The sequence below is a fragment of the Poromitra crassiceps genome (genome assembly GCF_964638095.1).
Source record: "Poromitra crassiceps genome assembly, chromosome: 7".
In the NCBI taxonomy this organism is placed as follows: Eukaryota; Metazoa; Chordata; class Actinopteri; order Beryciformes; family Melamphaidae; genus Poromitra; species Poromitra crassiceps.
This window is the reverse complement of record NC_139628.1, coordinates 48,445,200-48,468,445: the sequence shown is the minus strand read 5'-3', so window position 1 is coordinate 48,468,445 and position 23,246 is coordinate 48,445,200. Positions and strand designations below refer to the sequence as shown.

Genomic DNA, 23,246 nt, shown 5'->3' with positions numbered 1-23,246 from the left:
TTGCATGACGCCATGACACCCCGTCTTCTGTTATTGTTTTGAGTTTGAGACCCTTAGTGGCAGAAAATTACATATTGTACGTTTAACCTGAACAAACTGTTGGCTAGCTGACTAGCCAGTAGACCTATAGACGGTTTTCACGGAATGGTCAGTTCCCCACTTTGTTTTTTTCCCCCTTTTCTGTCCATAGCAAACACTGCAACAGGAAGTGAGTTGGGGTTCAATTTTGAATGTTTTTGTTGTCAAGATAAAACAGTCTATTTAGCAAAGCAAATTATATCATATCACTTACTTCCGGTGTGATTCTGGCTAACTTGACGGATTTCTGGCTGAGAGGAGGGAGGGTCACAATTCAGGATTGGCTCAACTAATCAACTATTATTTACAATTTTACATTAACACAGTAAAGCATGGGGCTTTGCTTTCTCTGCTTCCTCAAATACTCTCATTCACTGAGGTGAAGTGGTTTCGATCAGAAATATAAAATAGACCTTGTAACACTTTGTAAGTAGTTTTTAGTGGCACAGAGCTTTGTGCTATAGCACTAGAGGAGAAAGTACAACTAACTCATAGCTAAACAAAGTGTAAAAAGTGAAACATGTTATACAAATTATATAAAAAATAATGTAAAATCCATCACTTTTGCATCATTTGTCATCCATGCTCTCCACTCCACTAGACAGCACACTTCAGCAACTCGGTTAACCAGAAAATCCCTCTTTTCCAATTGTATTTACCAGCTTGTGCTTGTCGGTTCATCTGTGTAGCCAAGCTTGAGCTTCAGGGTTCCCACACATTTGCATGACTTTTCAAGAATCCAGAATAGGATTTCCATGTAATGTGAGGCGGTGACTCCCAATCAATACCAGAAATTACTGCACTGTACAAATAGGGGACACACCTCATTGGATTTGAGTGCTTTAGAGTCATTGCATCACATTACATGGAAGCTATTGAAATAAAACATGAATTTTCCATAAAAATATGAATATAAAAATACAAGCAGCACTAAAATACACATATTAAAGCTATGTTATGTCAACAGCTGGAGAATAAACTTGCCATTATGTTACATTACGTGGAAGGTTATCCATGGGATCATTACTCTAACAATCTCACACAATGTACACAACAAAATTTGACTAATTCACTGACTTTTCCATGCTCGGGTAAAATATTTCAAAATTACATTACTTTTCCAGGATTTCCATAACCACAGTATGTTTACCCTTATGGTGCGTGCAATTAGTAAATGGAAGTTGAGTTTCCCAGTCACCACCATAACATAATATGGAAGCTATGCATTTAAAATCATACAGATAAGAGCTCACACTGCTTCTGTCCTATAGAACAGCACCACTGTTAATCTGACCATGACAACTAGCCTATTTAAAGCCACTTTGTCGTACTTCCAAAGACCACAAAAATTCTGCCGTGGACGTGGACTTAATATGTGATAATTTAACTCCTTATCAATTGTTTACAACATACCGTACGAGACGTACTGTAGCATGTGATCATTTAACCGTTTCTCGAAAAATGCCAACTTCCCAAATCATTTGTGGGACAAAAGAACACCCTTGGCAAGAGGCCAAACTGTTATGCAACATGTGAATGAGGCAGCAGACATGCCCTTGCCAGGAGAAGGGGACACTTGGCAGACATTTTGTCTGACACAATGGCCGAGCATCCACGAATTAACAGAGAGAATCTGCACAGAAAGACAAAACGTGAAATTGAATGAGTTTAATGATAACCAAGCAAGATTGCAACAGCTATTCATTCAGGCTAGAACCAATAACACAACAGTAAGGCCGACGGACTGATTCCAGAAATAAAGAGTAAAAATACAATATCTACGATTTTTCTTCTCCGTTAACTAAAAAGGGACGAAAGGTGAGATTTGCGTCCTTGCTGAAGCAACAGTAACACTGCACACAGCTGCAGGTCAGAGCAGAGGGGAGATGCAGGACAACAGGGATATAGTTAAGACTCCGTATTCAAGCAGTCCATGGGGTCAGAAGCCAGCACATCATCGCACCAAATTCCCTTTTCAACATGGACCCAACTGAATTACTAAATTACACGAGTTTCATAGCAAAGATGCCCAAATATAACAAAAAATGTAACCTCTGGAAAACAATCTGAGATAGTATTACAAAAATCTGTTTTCTGACAGGAGTGATACAACTTCACATCTTATTGTTACAAAAATATTCATCTTGTTGGAATCAAAGGGAACATGACGCCACTCACGTGACAACAGCCTGAAAAATCTGAACATGGAGCATGCCAATTAAGTATTAAACTCAAGTTAACAGAGGGTAATGCAGCAGTAGATTGCCTGCCTAACAGGGTCGCAGGTTTGAGCCCCCGTGTTGGATGTCCATACAGGCACAATTGGCCGTGTCTGCGGGTGGGGAAACCGGATTAAGGGTACAAGTCCTGATCACTGTACTAGTGCCTCCTCTGGTCGGCCGGGGCACCTGTTCAGGGGGAGGGGAACTGGCGACTGCACATGTATCTAAGCAAGCATGTGCTAGTCTACAAATCTCCCCAGATCTGCAGAGGGGGCGGAGCAACGACAGAGACAGCAGGGGGAATTGGCCCCAATCGGGGAGAAAATTGGGGGGGGGGTCAGAAGGAAAAAAAAGTTTAGTAAAAAAAGTTAGATTAAATCTAATGAAAGTTCAATGTTAAAGATTTAAACCAAAATATTACTTGTATCAAATGAAATGATACTGTTCAGCAAGATCAAACTTGTTTATTTGAACAAATTTAAACAAATTATTTGGTACGAGTATGACAGAAACATTGCTAGCACTGCAAAACTGATACAACACAAAAATATCTGCCCAAGAGCAACACCGTTTGTATGGACACAAGGAGCTTTGTGTTAATACAAACTTTTAAAATGAGAAAAAAAAATTAAGTTACACAAATTTACATATCCAACGGACACACCCTTTTCATTGTTTCAGAGATTCACAATGCCAAGGACCCATAAAAAATAAAGCACAGGTTATAATTGTTTCTCAGTGAACAGATGTAGATGCTCTGTATTGAATATTAGAAGTCTGTTTGATATCCGGTGAACAGTGTGCTGCAGGGGTGGAAAAACGTGTGGGAGGACCATTCTTCAGAGTGCACCCAGAGCCAGAGAGATATAAGAGTTGCATCAAGTCCATTTACTCCAATGGACTTTTTTTTTTTTTTTTTACCTCGCAAATAGCTCCCGGAAATAAGGTTCTGGATTAAGCAGCGCTGTAGAGTTGCAGCAGAATGGACCGTTTGTGATGTGCTTTGAAAGGCTAATACATTTAAAGAATCAAATTATATATTAGGGGTGTCACGATTTTTTTTAATTTTCATAGTTATGGAGATGAAGATGGATGGATTTATTATTGCACTTCAATAATAATAATAAATCATTCAAGTTTGACCATCATGGCCTTAATGTGGGACTATACTATACATATATATATATATACACACATACATACACACATATATATATACTGTATATATATATATATATATATATATATATATAAATATATAAATATATATATACATACATACATATATACACACACATACAGTATATATATGTAGAATAGAAAATCAAATCCTGACCTTAAAATCGAAAGTCAAATCGAATCGTGACACCCCTATAATATATATTATCAGCATTATAATGGTGCAAACACATGGATCCGCCAGTCACACCTTGTGGTGACTTCCTGCCTGGCTGCACACAATCACTTGCGGCTCACGTAAAAAATAGAGAAGACGCAGAAAAACGATGGCTGTCGGCCACAAGCCGCCCTCGGCCAGTGTGATCGGTACAATCTGTTAACAAGGGTGCAGAAATGAAACTGCCTGCACTTCCAGAGGCTTGGCGTCCGCTGTGTTTGCCCTGTTATAGCATTCTTTGATGCATTCAAAAGGCCTGCCACATACTTCCTGGAACTATCCTTGAAGGTCCACTATAGGTGGATGCTAGAATGGAGCCTGTGAAATGGAGCTACGTTGAGTCATGTGACGATCAAGCATTTTGGACTTCTGTTGGCGCCACTCTCTCTTCAATCACTCTGGGTGGACCCACGGCCAGGTGGGTGGGGAGGGGTTACTTAATTCTGCGGTGGCGGAGGAGGCGGGGCGGGGGGCATACCGAAGGGGGGCATGCCCGGCACCCCCATCCCCATCATGGTGACGAAGGGGTCCATGGGCGGAGGGGGCGGCGGCGGGGCGTACATCATGCCCGTGGATCCCGGGGGAGGCGGAGGGGGGGGAGGCGGGGCTCCGGGGGGCAGCGGGGGCTGGACGCCCGGGGGAGGGGGCACCATGGAGGGGGTGCCCATGGGCGGGGGCGGCTGGGCTCCGGAGGCCGTGGGCTGCTGGGGCTGTTGCCAGGGGGGCAGGGTGCCGCTGCCCGGGCTGGATGTTGTGCTGGTATCTGTGGGGGAGAGGAGAGCGGTTACATTCAAAAGAGAACTTCACTCAAAACACACAGGATCTCACACATATCTGAAAACTGCCAAACAGTTTTGCTGTCATTCATTTAGTTTGACAGCTATTGAGAGTTGGCTTGAGTTAAGTGGATGCCAGCGATGTCATTTACTTCTCCTTTAAGCAACAAGTTCACACTTGTGTCCTCTCCCACCATGACACATACAGTACCTCATGACATATAGACCTAACTAATGATCAGATCACTAATGCGATCTCAGTTCTCTAGCTTCCTTCAGCTCTTCTATTGAGAATGAGTATAAATAAACGCAGTGGTGGAATGTAACTAAGTGCATTTACTAAAGTACTGTACTTAAAGTCCCTGGAAACCAAAATCCACAAAAACGTTCTAACTATTAAATTTAGGGTCTTATGTGAGTAATTGTGTGCCTCAGAATGTATGTTGACATTACTTTCAACCCTAACCCCAAAAATCGACACTTTTCTACAAGGTCTGGATTTCCATTTCCTCATTGAAGAGAGCGGTGCGCGCGGCGCTAAAATGCATGATCTTATCACGTCATAAGATTTAATTGAATCACACACACAGTAGCGCTGTTCACTCGTAGCGCAGAGATCTCTTCCTCTCTGTCAGTAGGCTATGCACTGAGCAACGCGCGAACACACACACACTCCATCTCTCTTTCCTTCTCTCTCTCCTTCTCTCTCCGTTAACGGAGAGAGAGGTCTCCTCCGAGCAGGTCTCCTCCTCCGAGAGAGAGAGACCTGCTGCAGACGGGACACGCCCACACAATCCGCGGGAGAAAATACACTCTAAAATCGAATTGATTGTCATGACTTTTGCCATGACTGTCAAACCTAAATTTATATACTTTGCGACGTTCATCATCGTTCAAATTTGGCTGGTGGCTTATTAACATAGGTTCCTGTGATGTGATTAACTCAAAATGCTAAATAATAAAAAAATATTTCTGGTTTCCAGGGACTTTAAGTACAATTGAGAGGTAGGTACTTTACTTGGGTAAAGTACCACAGCAAGCCTAGTTTGCGGGCCACTCAAACAAGTCGGTGCCTAATTCTCTGGGCAGCCATTCACAAAGGCGGCGTTGTGTGTTCTTACTCTGTTGCCATGGCAGTTGTGCGCTGGATGCCATGCTGCTGGTCGGAGGGGGAGGCGGAGCCTGCTGTTGCCATGGTGGCAGGGGTCCGGATGGGGGAGGGGGCGGCTGGTTGTTGGGGGGAGGAGGTGGTGGTGGCATCATGCCCATGGGAGGAGGCAGCAGACCTATAGAGGAGCCAAGCCGTTAAGCCACAGGTCAAAAACACTTAACAAAGACACAGAGCAGCTAGAAAGGTAACATTAACTCGACTGTCACTTTCTTCACCGACTTCCAGAGTCAATCTAGCGTGCGATGAAACTTACAGCTGGTTGTCTTTGGTCTGAACCATAGTGGAAAAAAGTTGATTTCCTTTTTGCATTCAGTTAATTTAGGTTCACACTGTCCAATTTCAAGTGAGCTAATGCTTACAGACAACAATCGCTCTCTTTTAAATGGCCCTTACCCATGTGGTGTCCGTGAGGTCCTGGTCCCTGGCCCATGGGGGGCGGTGGCGGCTGCATCCAGGGGGGAGGCAGGCTGTTGGGGTTCGGGGGCATCGGGGGGCCTCCCATGTTGGACATGGGGGGAGGGAAGTTGTGGGGCCCCCCGTGGCCCCCGTGCCCTCCATGCCCTCCGTGCCCTCCGTGCCCTCCATGCCCTCCGTGGCCTCCGTGCATGCTGTGATAGTTCCTGTTCTCAGACGGGCCGGAGTTCATCCAAGGAGGCCGGCTCTGCTGACAGAAAAGCAATAGTCAGATGTTGAACCCATAACAAAATGTCCCCCCACCGACATGATTACAAGCGATAGCGTCATTATGTAACGGACATGAGTGCACCACAAGCCACCTAGTGTTTCAGAGGTGTACTACAGTCAACGCGCTGAGTTAGGTTGGAGTATGTACAGTCTCACTGGCACCCACTGTCTTGGCTTGCAAGGCTCCAAATTGAGGCTGTGCAGAACTGTGCAAGCAGCTTTAATGATTATTAGGGCAAATGTAACCCTTACAAAATGAAAAGCCAAATGCTTAAGCTCTCAAATTATTTTTATTTCATGTTTCTAGCTACTAGAGAGGCTAAGAAATATATTTTTTGGTGAACGTTGACAATTACTGCAGCACCAGTAATGTTTAGCGATCGCCGTTTTGCAGTCCTCTTGAAATACAACGGCAAATTCGCCAAAACTGCTCACCAAATGAGCCTTGGCTAGCGTGTCAACAGTCACATCATAATCTGGGTCTGAATCTTCTTATTCATTGATATCTTTGTCCTCAAAGTAGGTAACTCATATTCGTTCAGGTCATCAGCCATTTTACTGTCTGAAACGCGGCTGTGAGGGTTTCCTGAAAGTTCTGAAACTGCTGTGACAGCAGTACTGACCGGTGGCGGCTGGTTGTTGCGATGTCCTCCATGGTTGCCGGAGTGTCCTCCACCAGACGAGGGGACCGGAGCCTCCCCGAGCTCCGCCATGAGGGACAGATACTCCTTGTCCATACGAGCCTTGTCCTGGGCTGACTGAGGAGGCTCACCGCCAGTCGCTCTGTGGGCAGCAAACGAGCTAGGGAAAGCAGAAAAAAAAGGGGGAAAAAAAGGGGGGTACAGGACATTAACACCAAGCGTAGTATTGCTAGCATACACTTATATGTTACAGAAAACCGAAGTACACAATTTTGTGATTTGATTGATCAACCCGTGGTCATTACCTGGTGTACTTGCAGTCAGAGGAGATGTGGCCTGCTCCGCCACACTTGGTACAGAGGGTGGTGTTGGTGATGCTTCGTGGTTCAGAGTTCTGCCAAGGACGAAGGATCCTACAGAGACAAAAATAATAAAAAAAAATCAATGCAAATTTAACACAGCTATACCTGCACCAAAACCCCAGCAATATGGACCAAGTTTTTGTTCGGGGACTTTAGCTAAGCATCGAGAACAGAATGTCTCGACCCGTTGTCGTCGTCCTCTCTCAAGAGTGAAAGTCTTGTTCCACTGACCTGTTGTCGTCCTCTCTCAGAGTGCCGTTGAGCCTGGCCAGCTCCCTCAGCTGCATCTTACGCAGGTCGTTCTGATCCTCGGGGGTCTCGATGCCTTGCTTCAGGATGTTGCGGATCTGCAGATACACATTCCTCACACTCAGTATATAATAATGTATAAACCATAAACCTATTCCTCACACTCAGTATATAACAACATCAAATGTTATCTGCGATGGCAAAGACTTGTACCATAGGTTAGGCTAATTAAACAGCATTCAGCCTAAATAGCCACAGTGCATAAAATTCACAAAACGTTTTCACTCAGGTGACATTTTCCTCCTGCAGGAGAAGTTTATCGCACCAAAGAGCAAGTAACTAAAGTATTGATATCAGGAAGCTTCTTAGCCGATTTCAATACAAGTACTATAGCTCCAAAGTACAACAGGCTACTCGAGTGGGATATGTGGGGATTTTGTTGGAATTGGATTTGCAGAAGTGTCAACTCAAACAGTAAACACTGAAGCAAATCCCCGAGGTGATAAAAATCGAAATTATCAGGCGGTTTAACCGGTAGAGCGCGTACCGAATTTAAGGCCAAATCCTAATCTCAGCAGAAATGGGTTTGAACCTGCATGTCACCCCCTGTCCCGGCTCCTTTGTAGCAACATAGAAAGGTTGCAGTTGTCAAACCTGTTCCACAGCTTTCTTGACGTTGTCCATAGTGTTGGCAGTGACCAGGGCGTGCAGAGGCTCGTCCTCTCCTGGCAGCATCTGTCCGTCCTTACGGCCGACCTTCCCCTCTTTCACTGAGCCTTTCCCGCGGATCATGATCTTGGCACAGCACTCCTTCTCAATGTTCTTCAGGGTGTTACCACTGGTGACACGGTCGAGAAAAAACAAGGTTGTAGCACCCCCATAGGCCAGTCAGTGTAACTTTGACATACACATGGTTCCTACGCCTCCTTAAACATCAAATTCAAGGACTTTACAGATCCAATTCAGTCAACTTCAAGGACCCAACGCGGCATAGACACGGATCAAGGTTAATTACTGTTCTAACACTGAGAATAATTGTGCAAAAGTTGGCGCGGTGACCCACAATTGCTCAACTGCAGTTCAGCGGGCGAGGCCGTGCAGCGGCCGAACTGTGGGCGGTGTCATGCAGCGGCCAAGCTGCGTCTGCGAACCCCCCAACGGGCGACACCGCGAGGGCAAAACGAGACATGAGGACGAGGACGAGGCACAGCAGGAATGAGCACTGCCAGGTCAGCGGGTGAGACAGCGAGAATGAGAACTAGCAGCTTCACAGAAGCTCACAGACAATTATAAAAATAATCTTTAACACTTCTCAACTGTGCTGTGTTAATGTTAAGTAGTAAAAACAAAACAAAAAACAAAAATCCATTTCTATTCTTGCACAAATAAATGAATTCAATCACTTAAAATAAGCCATGTATATGTCTATTTATGTCTTGTTTTCTTAAATTCACAAACTTTCGAGGATTTCAAAGACCAGTGGGAACCCGAAATTACGTCAACGGGTAATATTGGCGTCCATTCCTCGATTCCATTGCGAGGGACAAAAGGCACCGTATGAGTAAGATTTAGCTCAACTTACCGTGGCCCAATCAGCAAGCCAACAAAGTTGATCTCTGGGTATTCGTCCTGGGGGATCATGACTTTGTCATTGACTCTGGTTGCTGGTGGCCTACAGGAGACAAGTACAAGAAATCAATCAAACCATTCTCAACTACAAGCAGCAGCAGAGAGCAAGACATCGTGTTTGCAAGCGGGTGGGATTGGGTGATTGGATGAACACATCAGGGAGGAAGTCACCTTGCTGATTTCATATGATAACTTGATCTCCAGACTAACTTTACACTAGGTGCACAAAGCAGGTTCACAAATGACAAAATCCTTCCTTAAAACTCAAATGGGGGAAGCACATGACGAATCCATCCAAGGACAGTCAGACAAAAACGGATGGTTTAAGGGGGTAAAAACAGATCATACTTGTAGTCGGCGGGTGGTTTGAACTCGGGGTTGAGTCCCACCATCTCCGTGATGAGGGAGTGACGCTCCTCCTCGATCTTCTTCCGCGTGCGATACTCCCGGGTGTTCAGCCGCTTGCCCTCGCTGTTGTAGATGGGCTCCGGAGAGGGAGACCTGAAAATGGTAGCAGAAGAACAAGACAAGAAAGCCACCGTCAACATCGTTCGAGAAGTGGAACTCACGGCCAGTGACACAATCACAGAGGTTTCCCTAGAACTAGCTAAGCATTTAAGAGCTGGCAATCTTCAAGCGGGACATTGGATCAAGAGCTAGAACACGTCTCACAGAGAAACATGGCTCATTTATTCAGGGGAGGAGGGGGAAATGGTTACTCTCAATTTGAAACTAAGGAGAGAGACAATCTCTCAGAAAGGCTGGCTATATGACACATGGTCAATGCTACAGCAATAAACTCAAAGAACATGGAAATATGTAGGAACTCTGTACTGACTTTTAATAAGCCAAAGAGTCCCATTTATTACACAATTTAAGGTAAAATAATAATAAAATAATAGTAATGATTAAAAAAACGGGGGGCAACCAAAGCTGTATATAGTGGTCATAAACCCAATACACTAGAGGGGCATCCAGCACAAATTAAAAAAAATAAGTGGCCATAACTAAACCTGCATACAGGATTGTTGGCCTACTAGAAAGGAAAGTTGGAGGGAAAAAAGAAAAGAAAAAACAAAATTGTCAATCCTAAAGAGAAAGGCCGGCTTTGAGAGTTGCCCGGGCCGGCGGTGGCGTGGCGGGAGAGGTCCGGTACCTCCTCCCCGTGGGCGCTGAAAACCTGGGCCGCTGCGTTAAGGAGGCTCTGTGCTTGAGAAAGGGTTAGGGTTGACGTGGGACTAATTTGGGTTAGAGAAAAGGAGTTAAGATTAGATGTCCACCTTTTCCTAAGCTCTCCAATCAAGAGAGCCACATTTGGGTCCATTTGACGGTAAATTCAGAGAGGAAGAGTATGGGAAAAAAATAATAAAAATAAGAGCTCTTTCAGTTTATGCTTGAAACTTCCAGCGGTGACAACCTGAAACACCCCCACTTGAGTTTGTTTGAGGTTAGAGTGGGGAGTGATTTATAAGAGTCCTGGAATCAACTTTTATGCCGCTGTGGAAATGTCTGATTAAGATTATGATGAGAAACTCTAAACCATATACAGACGACAGGGACTCTAGCTAACAAAGAGCAACCTCACACACTGTTGAGAGCAATGGCATTTCCTGCGGGAATAGATCCTTATGGAGACTATGTTATAAGGTGGCCATTGCTTTTCCAGAACAAACAGGATTCTGGCAGTGTTCTTCCCGAGCTCAACAGTCCACATGGAAAACTGGGAAAAAAAACGTGGAAATGTTGGAAGCCACGTTATGGGAAAACCATAAATGACCATGGGGAACATCCAAATGGTTATTAATTTGTCAAGTCTCAGGTTAAACCCTTCAGGCATGTTGTCATGACTGCAATAATCACTGGCAAAAATGGTTCTGTTATTATACAATCTAAAATGCAAAGTAACGAAAGTATCCAGTAACTTCAATAGTTAAGGCAACGTAACATCCAGTGATGGTACTGTTTAAAGTATTTTACGACTTTTCCAGAAAATGGAAATTTATTGGAACTATTAAAACTCAACAGTTTAAAATAATCATTTATGTAGAGTCACAAGTATTGACCCAAACCTGCTTCAGAGTTGAGAAAGAAATCTTCATACATTAATAATTATGCATAATAGTGCATTCAAACAGTCACACACTACATCGACCACATACCAATACGAGCGATGAAGGTGCAACATAACCATGATCAATAAGGACTAGCAAGCTAAGCTGGAGGAAATAAGTCTAGAAAACTCAAGTTGGCATATAAATTGAAAAGTAATCAAATGAAAATGGGCAAGTCTTTCAAATCTTCATTCGCTCAATTTCAAATCATTTGCTAAACAGTCTCCATTTTAATACACCTGAACTCAACTTCAAAAATTAAATTGTCTATATACTGTATACCTAATGAATGTAGTTATAACCAAATTATGAAAACCTGTCAGATGTACCTTCGTCCCCACCCTAACTTAAAGAAAAAAAACTGAACAGGAATGCTAAACTGCTATTTCTATAATCTTACTTGTAAGAATTTACCAACACCAATTCAAAGAAAGCTGATAAAATATAGGAATTGAGCAAACTGCCAGTACTGGTAAATGTAAGTACATTTACTAGTGATGGCTTTAACAGTGCAAGGCCTGGACATTTCTATATCATTTAGTCTAGCACTAGGTCTAGTTTATGTGCAAAAAGAAAAAAACTTGCCCAAAAGTTCTAAATAATACTGTCCTACCAGTAGGAGATAGCTAGCTAAGTAATAAAAAAACAGCTAATTGTAAGACACCATCTGAGATTTAGGCTAACACACACTAATATAAAGAGAAATGAGAATCAACATTTTGTCTTAAATAAAATAAAAATAAAAGGTCAAGAAGGTAGAGAAAGTGTTACTGTTGGTGGGTTTAATTTTTCCGACCTGTCCTCAGGGTTAACAGGGATTCCCAGGTCTCCTGTACGCAGTTTACGAGTCAGGTCTTCGATCTGCAGTTGGACTGGAAGAATTCAGGTTAGGAAAGAAAAACAAGGATGGAGAAAACTGTGGTTACCACAACAACATCAGAGACAGCAGCCCTCACATGAGAGCACTGTCTCAGTCATTACTGAAGTCAAGACACATTACAGCAAATGTCTGTTCAATCAAAACAGGGGAGATAAAACCAACAGCTCATGATCAAAGAATATCAAAGTCCTTACTCCTTTCTGGAGAAATCACAGGAACAAATTAACCAATATGAATAGGGTTATATGAAATCCGTCCACCCCCCCAAAAAAATCCATTTTCTCCCCCCAAATTCTGTTTTCCCCGTTTTAATTTGGGGGTTAGGAGGATCGAGATATATTTATATATAGCCTCTTCGACATGTTTCTCAAAGTGAAGACTGACCGCCTTCACAAAACACCCCAATCAAAAACAGAATCATTTCTCTAGGCTTATTTTCCAATTATGAAATACTTTAGGTTACACCAATAATCAAGTCTACATTTGATTTTGATAATCAGGCCTAACTTTTTATCAATTTCAGCCAAATTATGGAAAATTCTACAATATTCCATGCTTTACAGTAGATTCCATTTTTATTATTGAATTCCATGATTCTGCCCGTTTTTTCCCCATTTTGCGGAAATCATATGGCCCTATATGAATAACACATTCTAGAGGGAATAAGTCCTATATTTCGATGGGACAAAGGTTCCTGATTAACTCAATTGCATAAGACTAACTTCAGACATGATGAAACATATGGCAAAATGTCAATGCCAGTAGATGACTAGACCAGGGTTCCTAAAAATGCCTGCCCGTTAATATGGCAAACCTGAGCTGAAGTACCGTATCTTCTTCCAAAAAAGACATGGTTTCACTACTGCCTCCAAACTGCAGCATGTGGAAGCATGCCAGGGCTCCAGACTAACTTTTTACAGTGGTTGCACCAGTGCGCCTTACTTTTTAATTTAGGTGCACCAGCACATAATTTAGATTAGATGCACCGAAATTTTTCATCACACCTTTTGGCACCGCAATAATACATTTTAAGAGTTACCTTCATTGTCATTTTGTATACATATTGGTAATTTCTTAAAGTGATATGCTCAAAGATTTTCATGTAAATAAATGTCTGTTAAGTCACTATTCTCTCACCAACATTTTCAAAATAAAACAATTCTACATAAGTCTAAAGCACTCAGAAGCCATTGAAAACATTCTTGCTTTTCCCAGGCTTTTTGTGTGTCCCCGATGAGGGGGGGGAGATTGACACAGGACGGTACACTGTGGCACAAGAGCGGGCGATAGAGCGAGAGGGGAAAAAAACGCCACCGGTGCAACCTAGGCGCACTGGTAGATTTTAAGTTGGGAAAATGTGCCTATAGGCGCACTCTGGAGCCCTGCATGTGACTTTGGCATTTGAAGGACAGGCCGGGTCTACATCACTAAAAGCTCTATTCGTTTTCATGGTTCACAGGGTTCGTACAGTTTTTTTAAGAGTAAAATTAAAGCACTTTCAAGGTACCTAAACCAAAAAAATTACCAGACTGGAAGCCTTTATCATCACATCTGAATGGTTACTATAAATGCAATTGCGAAAAGTTTACAGTATTCCTTTATACCCACAGCAATCAATGTATATATATTGTCACTTTACGTTCCCAGCTGTTCATATTAACTTTTATTTTATGTTTTGATCATGATTATTTCATGCTTGCTATTTGCCTATTTCCACAGTAAGGGATCAACAGAGGACTTGCCTAGCTATGAGTGACAAGTTCAAATATTTGAAGAGTTTTGGTTTACATGAGCGACTGTGTAGTAGATGAAACACCAGATTATGTTGAACTTGAAAATCAAGCATTTTTCAAGGTGTATATTGAAATTCAAGCATATTCCTAGCCTTGAAAACATGTTAGAATTCAGCATTTTCCAGACTTTCAAGACTTAAGTTTGTACGAACCCTGGGTTCAATAACAAAACAGGTGACCACAGTCGCTGTTTGCACTCCGCAGAGCGAAAGCTGCGGGGGTCAACTCTTACATTCAGGAGGGAATGGACAAAGAAATCACTCATGTCATGCACGTTATGAAACTGATAATGACAACCAACGCCACCCCCCCCCCACCCCCGTCCCCAGACTCCCCAACACACATCCCATCCAACAGATTCACTGGTGACTCAAAGTATTACTCTGGATTCAGTGAGATGAATTCAGCCCCTGTGAATTGTGGTTCACAGCAGTTTTCAGATTAAAGTGTTTTTAGGGGATCTACTGAATGAGCAAAGGAAAAGAGAAGTGTGACACGTTTACATACCAAGGAAGAGCAACCATTACCAATGAGTGAACGACACGAAGGACTACTTCAGTCATTCACTCAAGGTTTGGAAGCTTCAAGACACCCCGTTAAGGGCCTATGAAGGCAGCATGTTGCTGCTACACTGCTGCTGAATGGCATTTCAGAACCAAACCAAACTAAAAGGCCAGGCTAAACAATAATCATGCGTTGTCCCACTTTGCCGCAATTTGAAATGGAGGTCCACAACACTGTAAAGGATTTACCAAAGGATGAATAATTCAAATGTGTATGTTAGATGGATTTCTGTTGCCGTTGAAGCAGCATTGCTCACACAGTCACACTTGATACCAATATAAACAGAAGCATAATTTAGCATGTTAGGAGGACAGTATGAGTAACCCCTCCATGCAAGGGAACAATACTGATGATGTATAGGGGAACAGGCAAGACAGTGAGTGACCTGCAGCTCAGGACAATTATCAGCAAGCAGTGGGGTCTAACTCCGCGTTCCATTTGCACTGGGAACTAGGAATTTCCTAGTTAAAAGAAGTCACACCCGAGTTGACCGTGTTCCAGTAAAACAGCCGGAAAAACAGCCAGGGTTAGCTCTAGCCAGACTAGCCATTGTTAGCAATACCAGTTGATGACAATGTAAATTGTATTAAACTTAATGTAAACGTATTTTGTGCATACAAACACCGTAGCAACATGTCCACAGATAGAAGTTAGACAGTGTTGTGTGTACAGCTGATTTAAAGCGACACAAATAAGACAGAAGTGCTCATGACCAGTATTTACTACAGCTTTCACTACTGTTGTTGATGTGGAAGCTGCCCTCTTGGATTTTGAGGTCAGGGTTGGTGAGGTTCCTTTGAGTTCAGAGTAGGAAATCCGAGTTCAGGTGATATACAGGAGGGGGGGGGGGGGGGTGTTGCAGTCTGTGAACGGGGAAATTCCCAGTTCCCAGTGTAAATGGAAAACGGAATAATCGCTAACCGCATGTCCTCTTGCTAATGGGTGCCCGATGGTATGCAAACCCTAAGACCACAAAAACACTTCCCACAGCAGAAGCACTTCACCTCCTTTAGGGAGAAATTGCCTCAATTAACACTTCATATGAACATGTTGTATCTGTTGCTCATTAACACTTCATATGAACATGTTGTATCTGTTGCTCACCAGAATTGCGTGCTGAATTTCAACAGTTGGCGCTAACCCATCAAGCAGTGACGAGTTTCAGAAATTAAATGTTATAAATATCTAGTAAAATGGAAAATGTGTTGGGTGAGCTTAGATTTTGGAGAATTGTGTTTTGTAGACTTGAAGGGAGCTCTAAACTGCTGGAATCCAGCAGACATAACATGTGAAGAGAAACTAACCTCACACACATATGCTATTAAAAGACATCTATTAAACAAATCCACATTTATGTTTAACATTACAATCTTGGTTAATCGGGTACACTGTAATTCAATTTACCTATATAGGCTCTCTCTTGGTCTCGGGTGAGTCCGGGGGGAATGACAGTGGGCATGCCAGGTATGACAGTCTTCTGGTCAGGCGTTTCGCTGCTCCAGCGACTCCTCTTCCTCGATTTCTTCTGACCGAAATCTGCCAAAGAAAGGAGGGAAGAGGCTAAAGTAGCTTGGCTATAGCCCCACTACATGCCGCTCTCTGCTGTATAGAGAAGCACGTCATAACCTTATAACAAGGGTTTTATAAACATGGCTTCTCCGAATCATTAGCTCATACCCCTTTCACACCAAGTGACCAAGCAGAATGATCATACCATTATCAATAGACATTCAGTGGATCCTTGGACAGAACAGCAGCACATAGCGGAGCTAACGTGAATGCATAGACGTTACATTCCGACCTCAACAAAAATCACAATGCAATCATTTAATTACCCATTAAAGAGCGACGTTACGGTTGAAAGCAAACCCCGGGCCCTGGATAGTACGTTAACTGTAGTAAGGTGGAAGACGATTAACGTTAGCTTGTTAGCTGCTAGCTTGGACGTCTCCATGTCGTGTAGGGCCAGAGCAAAGCCTGGTGTTGGGCCTGTAATCCACGTTAGCTATTGTTGCTACGTGTACCTCTACGGTGAGACTAGCTTGTAGGTAGCTGGCGTCTGCTTACCTGTTTTGGGCATCCCGACCACTGGAGCTGGCTGTTGAGGCTGCGTAGGGAAGCCTGCGGGGGCAGTGAACTGTGGGAAAGTGACGTTCGGCATCGGAGGTTGGAAAGCCTGCAGCTGGGGGAAAGAGACAGGCGGCGTCGGCATCAGGCCGTTCCCTGCACCAGGCCCGGACTCGAAGCCTCGTTTAGCGCCAATACTGGGGTGCAGCTTCCCCAGGGGGGTTGCGTTTGCTCCCGTGGCCATTTCCAGAGGTACTCAACACAACGGGCCTCCCTCAGTTAGCAGGCTCAGAGCACACGGAGTTAGACAATCAGGAAATATAAAGATAAATATCTACTGGGTTAGGTTACTGTCTCCTCCACTCACTCACTCGCGCTTCGGTATCATCAAAATGGCGCCCACCAGAAAATCACAAAGGATGATCCGATGTAGCATGAAACTTTCCTATTGGCCAATGACCTAAGCCCCTCCCTAAGGCTCATATTCTATTGGACATTTGTTTTAACTACGTCATCATTCAAAAACATTTGATTGGCTCACTCGACTGCCAATCGCGTTGTTCACCTTTTGTTGCATTTTGACCCCGGTCCCTTTTCTACCCCTCCGGCACGCGTCATTTTTTTCCTATGATGGCGAAGGCATGACCCGCCCATCTCTGCCTCCGATTGGCTGACTGTACTCGACTGCTCTCGCCTGCTTTCCAGGCGAGCCTCAAATCAATGTCAATCAATGTCAAGATGCAGCGGAAATGTTAGTAATGTTGCAGTTAAGTTGTTTATTTTGTTTAATTATGTGCAACATGTGGTGCAGAACATGTAGCAAAGGGTCAGAGAGCAGAGGAGGAGCAATCGCGGCCTTTGGAGGTCGGGTCGGGGGCAATTGAATTAGCTATTAATTTTCACCAATTCATCAGATGTTCTGTCAAAAAGTATTGAACCATTTTATTCCATGGTACAAGACGGTCATTTTACTGGTATGGGGGAATCACAAGTAGTGGTGTGTTTGCATCAGTGATGTCATCAGTGTTGATGTCATCTGTGATGATATCAGCAATGTCATAGAGCAGGCAAGGGTGCACAGCAGAGTCGGGCGCGTACAGCACAAGATTGCTAGTCTATAAAAGGGAGCAAGTGGGCAATGTTTGTCTGTTGATTTTTTTTGAGCCTATAATAGATTTTCTGTGAAAGTTGTTTGTCTCTGCCACCTAAGCCTATATTGTCTGACTCTGGAAATCCATTCACAACAATGTACAATGTGACAATGTTATATACATGTGCATCCCTGCAATCTGGGGTAATTAAGGAGAAGAAGGGGCTCACATTTAGTGTGCTTCATTTTTGCTTTGTTTTGCATTACAGTCCTACATAGGGCCTTGAAAGTCCTTGAATATGAAGGTGTGGGAACCCTTTCTTGTTCTTACAGGTGGGCCTCCTGAGCTGCCACCAGACTCCCTGATCTTCTCCCCACACTGCTGATCCTCATGAGGTGGCTCGTCATTGTCATCAGGCCTCAAGAACTCCTCGGCTGGCTCCATGATGTCTCCGTTGGAAACGCAGACGTGTCGTATTGCACAACAAGCGATGACCTCAGCAGAGGTTGTGAAGTATTGCGAGGACATGGCCCTCCCATTTAGAGCGAAGATATGATTGGTCGATTTTTACTGTCATTCCAAATACTATCTAATTGGATTAATTAACTAACACATACCAGCCCTCTGCTGAATTACGTCCTGAGCCACAGCCGCCCCATGATGTCATAAGGGCACGCCGCGCACACACACACAAGGAGGCATTATGACAAGACTGGTCAGTGATGTCACACACGCACACAAGGAGACATTGTGACAAGACTGATCAGTGATGTCATAGGAAGGCACACACTGATGTCATCAGTGATATCATAATAATGTGAGTTCAGTGATGTCATCAGTGATGATGTCATCAGTGTGAGGCTATATAAGTGATGGGAGTATAAGCAGGTAGAATCAGGAGGAACCATACGGCCCCGGCCTGTGCGGGTGACCTGACCGAGCCGGATTTCTTAATTAGGTGATTGCCCTAATTACGATGTTATAGAGCTGCAGGGCAGACGGGAGAGCAAGTGAGCCCACACAGCGGTCGAGCTGCAGGGCGGTCAAGCTGCGTATGCAAGCTGCAGGGCCAGCTCGGCGAGCTGCAGGGTGGGCGAGCCCGCACAGCGGGCGCGTGCGAGATGCCTAGTGCAATAAAAACAAATAGCACCTCATTTTATGACTTTAATGAGATTAGCCAAATGGTTTACATCGTATTACAAATAAAAACAGACAGCATACACCACTGAGGTCATTTCCAATGTGAAATTGTATAAAAAAAAAACATCATCAAACCCTATCAGTGTTCAAAATGTGCAACCTCATATTCACGATCGGATTTGAAAGAAAAATCAAAAGCCCGTCAAATGCAAAAACTTAAAACCATGATCACAATTCAACAAATTCACAACCCTCTGTGAAAACGGCAACTATTTTTTATTCTCTGTGCAAGTTCATATTTGGACCAGGTTTGACAAAAGCCCACAGGTAAAGCAATATAGTTTGTTGTGCGTTTTCACTTGTGAAATAACATGATGTTCTTGCTGGTTCTTGCACAAACACAGATACATTGTGACCCTCAATGGTCTCTTATAATGGGAAATAAATAGCACAGAAGTAGTAGCCTAGGTAAACCCAGCCACCACGTGACCTGCTCTCTCAGTTCCCAGTCACATAGTGACTGAGAACAGGTCTGAGAGCAGGTCACGTGGGGGATGGGTTTACCCAGGCTACAGAAGTAGTGCTGCTGCTGAGAAGAACTGATGGGATTTCATGAACATAATCATAGGACTCACCTTTAAATTTAAAACATGCATCGTGCACTAAGTTGATCCTTCTTACCTAATCATTCTTCTTGTCTAATGTAATCTAAATAGTGTATGTACAATCTTCTTTCAGAGGTGAAACATGTTCATCTCAACAGTATCATGAGGTGATTGCAGACCCAGTTGTGGATATCCTATATTAGCATGGCCGCACACATAGGCTAAGCCATCTATATTAGCATGGCCACACATAGGCTAAGCCATCTATATTAGCATGGCCACACATAGGCTAAGACATCTCAGCACAATAATGCAACAAGAGCAATGAACATTTTGAAATACAACCCAGAATGAGAGTATATCCAGCCTGACCTCCAACTGGATACGACCCAACACGTTGTTTGTACAATGTATAATAGTATCCTTCTTTGCCTTGTATATTTTCTTAATTTTGACTGCTTTTTGCAAGGTATATTTAAAAAAAAAAAATGTAATTGGCCAAATCTTTGCCTATACTGTATATTCAAGAAAAATATTGGTATCGGCATAATATCGGTATCGGCAGATATCCAAATTCAGGTATCGGAATCGGATCGGAAGTGAAAAAAGTGGATCGGTGCATCCCTACCCTAACCCACACCCTAGTCGCATAGTACTTTTTCTCTGCCACTGAGGGGCGCTAGTCTAGCAGACGTGGTATGGTCGTATTGCAATGATACCATGTCATTGGTCGTATGAGTTGGAGGATATGTTGCAGTACTTTTTCTCTGCCACTGAGGGGCGCTAGTCTAGCAGACGTGGTATGGTCGTATTGCAGTGATACGTCATTGGTCGTATGAGTTGGAGGTCATGTTGAGTATACCACAAGGTTAACGGTTAACTTTGTTAATGAATGGGGTAACCGTTAAAACCATTCAGCCATTCACAATATGAGACCTAGGCTAATGTGATTAACAAGCTTGAATATAACTTTACTCTTTTATTACCCAGACACCTCATGTAGACAGAGGGGCTGACCCTTATCTTGGATATTACCTATAATAGTGTTAAATTGTAGTTACTCCAATGGCACCGCCCACCTAGGCTATGCTACTCGCTGAAAGCCAACACAGCTCTCACTTGGCAGTGTAGCAGCAGGTGTTAGTATGCATAGCGCGCCCGCTCAGCATAGGGGTCCCGCAGATGCTCATAGGGTGAACCTCTTGGGGGGGCGGGCACCGGGGAGAGGCGCGAGCGCTCATATGCGTATCCATCTGCCTCGGCGGGGACTCTGCGAATCGGACTCCGGTCACGTACATAGTATGAGGAGACGGGAGCCGGTGGAGGAGGGAGGGAAGGCCGCTCGTACGGGTCGTGGCTAGAGTGCGGCGGCGCACGGGAGGAGGAAGACGGTGGTGGTGGAGCAGGCATGGGGACGGTCCGCCGATCCTCGTAATAATGGCCTCCATACGGATTGGCCCTGTACTTCTCGTAGAAGTCCACTGCCCCGTACGGATCCCTGTCCTCACAAGACGACCGTCGCATCGGGTAGGCTGGTAGCGCCGCGCCATAGAGCGAGCCGCCGCCGCCGCCTCCGTACGCCGCCTCGCTGCCGTACATCCGAGCCATGCTATGTTCAGCCGCGGCGTAACCACCGGGGGGCGCCCCGTAACCCGCTGCACTCTCGTAGCCTGCGCCCCTGCTGCCGTACCCCGCCGCGCCGCTGCTGTGACCGGAACCCCGGGGGAAACCATGTGCCGCCATGTAGCCGCCGGCAAAATCTGGATCATCGCCGCCGAAGCCCGGATGATAACCCCGGTTGCGACCACCGCCGCCGCGCCCGCCAAATCTCTCGCCGTATCCGTCGGACTTTGGCTCTGAGCCGTTTCTGTGGTAGCCGTTTTGGTCTAGAGGGCACTCTTTGGACCAGTGGCCTTCCTGCCCGCAACGATAACAACCCGCTCTCCCTCCCATTCCCGGCGCAGTACGCAGGCGGCTAGTCGAAAGCTTCACGCTCATCAGTTTGCCTTGAAAAGGAAAAGACGCAGTAAGGAGTTATGCCTGCATGCATCCTCAACAATTCAATTCTGACATGAAGGTGTCTCAGGCCTGCTAACAAAACACGATTCTACTCTGAAACATCATTAGAGATCACTTATTAGCGCAGAAGAATTGGGAAACAAGCGACACAACGTTGCCTTGCTTTCTCTATCTTACCTTGGCTTTATCCCTTACATCTTTATCCTCTCACTTACCTGTGCTTAGTGTTGGAGTCGAGACCACCTAAACCGAGACCGAGTCGAGACTAAGACCGAGGGGGGGGGGGGGGGGGGACAAGACCGAGACCAAGACCAATGCAAGACCATTTTCAAGACCAAGACTAATGATGGCTTACTAGCCTTTACACCATTGCTCCGATAACAATAAAATAAATCATTATTTAGGAATTTTAGCAAACTACAAATGGCTGTACGGTATACTCAGTGACGGAAGGCGATCCTTTTATCTGAAACACTTACTGCTGCTAAATTACGACTATCCCAAACTGCAGTCAGAAATACTGGTCTATTAGTGGTTATGTTGCGAGAGAGAGAATTTTGTTGTTGTTGAAATGTAAACCTGTTGGTCTGCGGTAGAAAATAATTTCACACAATGGACAACAGGGTTTTTCCTGGCTCAGAATGGACCTTGTGGTCTTGACTGGTCTTGAAATAAGATCCCGAAAACCGGCTTGTCCGAGACCGACTTAAGAGCAAGACCGAGGGAGGGCGAGTCCGAGACGAGACCGAGACGAGACCACCGAAATGTGGTCTTGGTCTCTAGACCAAGATCAGTCTCGAGTACTCCAACACTACCTGTGCTGCATCCATAACTTGCCCGTTAATTCACAGGAAGCACAATTAAATTATTCTCGATAAAGTCTAACATAACATAAGGTAAAATCCCCCCCTTGTGCCCTGCCCGAGAGGTCACCTTTAAAGGCTGTGTTGTCTAGCTTACTGACGGCCTCCATGGCATCCTCCATACGCTCCATGTGAACAAAAGAGTAGTCTTTGACTATGTCGCACTCCAACACAGAACCAAACTCCTCAAACTTGGCCCGCAGCTCCTGATTGGTGCAGGCGATGTTGCCGACATGTAGTTTGGTGGAAGCCCTGGATTTGCCGCGGCTCATCTCCACGTTCATGGGCTGGCCGTTCAGCTCGTAGTGGTGGAGGTTGCGGATGGCTTCCTCGGCCTCCGCCTTGTTGTCCATGTGAACAAAGCCGAAGTTCTTGACAATATCACATTGTGCGATCTTGCCATACTGGGAGAAGAGCGAACGAAGGTCGTCTGCCGTCGTGTCCGCTGACAAGTTGCCGATGAATATTTTCACCATTGTGGCGCTTCCAGTTCACTACAGGAAGACATGAGAGATTCAGTGTTGTATTGGTCTTGGTCCAAAAAAAAAAAAAAGGGGTTCTTGATAATATCACAGATATCACAAAGCCCAATTTGTACAAATATAATGCAGATTAGAGATCGGTATTTGAATAAATTTCCATAATCGAAATTCTGGAAAATTAACGATCAATTATTGATAATAATATATATATATATATATATATACAAAATGCCTATGGCAGAAAATACTAAAGATACAAAAGGACGGTGCTACGGCGCTCTACACTACAGGATTGGGGATTCAAAAGCAGGTACATACTACATGGACATCTGTTCAGATGTGCGTTTACTGCGGGGGTTAAACCCTTGATCCTGTCTGCCTGGGCTGGGCTCGCAGCTAAATGCTAACTATGCTCAATGGGGA

General features: G+C 44.4%; 2 protein-coding genes across 3 annotated transcripts; both read right to left on the bottom strand.

The window, feature by feature from the left end:
- Positions 1–3,158: 3,158 nt before the first annotated feature.
- On the bottom strand, positions 3,159–22,817 carry sf1 (splicing factor 1; the record flags this gene model as incomplete). 2 transcript variants are annotated; one of them, XM_083640651.1, is made up of 12 exons in its annotated part: positions 3,159–4,459; positions 5,594–5,758; positions 6,037–6,304; positions 6,951–7,128; positions 7,274–7,381; positions 7,562–7,677; positions 8,234–8,417; positions 9,162–9,251; positions 9,557–9,709; positions 12,116–12,191; positions 15,961–16,092; positions 22,412–22,817. In XM_083640651.1, the coding sequence occupies 12 exons, from the start codon at positions 22,815–22,817 to the stop codon at positions 4,134–4,136; spliced, it is 2,202 nt and encodes a 733-aa protein (XP_083496777.1). In that variant the 3' UTR covers positions 3,159–4,133. The 2 variants fall into 2 exon arrangements, with proteins under 2 accessions (XP_083496777.1, XP_083496776.1); XM_083640650.1 differs by lacking the exon at positions 22,412–22,817 and adding an exon at positions 16,624–16,999.
- LOC310780106 (RNA-binding protein 4.1-like) lies at positions 20,129–21,965 on the bottom strand. Its single transcript, XM_083640654.1, has one exon. The coding sequence runs from the start codon at positions 21,455–21,457 to the stop codon at positions 20,600–20,602; it is 858 nt and encodes a 285-aa protein (XP_083496780.1). The 5' UTR covers positions 21,458–21,965; the 3' UTR covers positions 20,129–20,599.
- Positions 22,818–23,246: the final 429 nt, after the last annotated feature.

What these genes read in the sequence shown, in the direction of transcription:
- LOC310780106 (XM_083640654.1), bottom strand. Translation starts at nt 21,457, where the DNA reads ATGAGCGTGAAGCTTTCGACTAGCCGCCTGCGTACTGCGCCGGGAATG.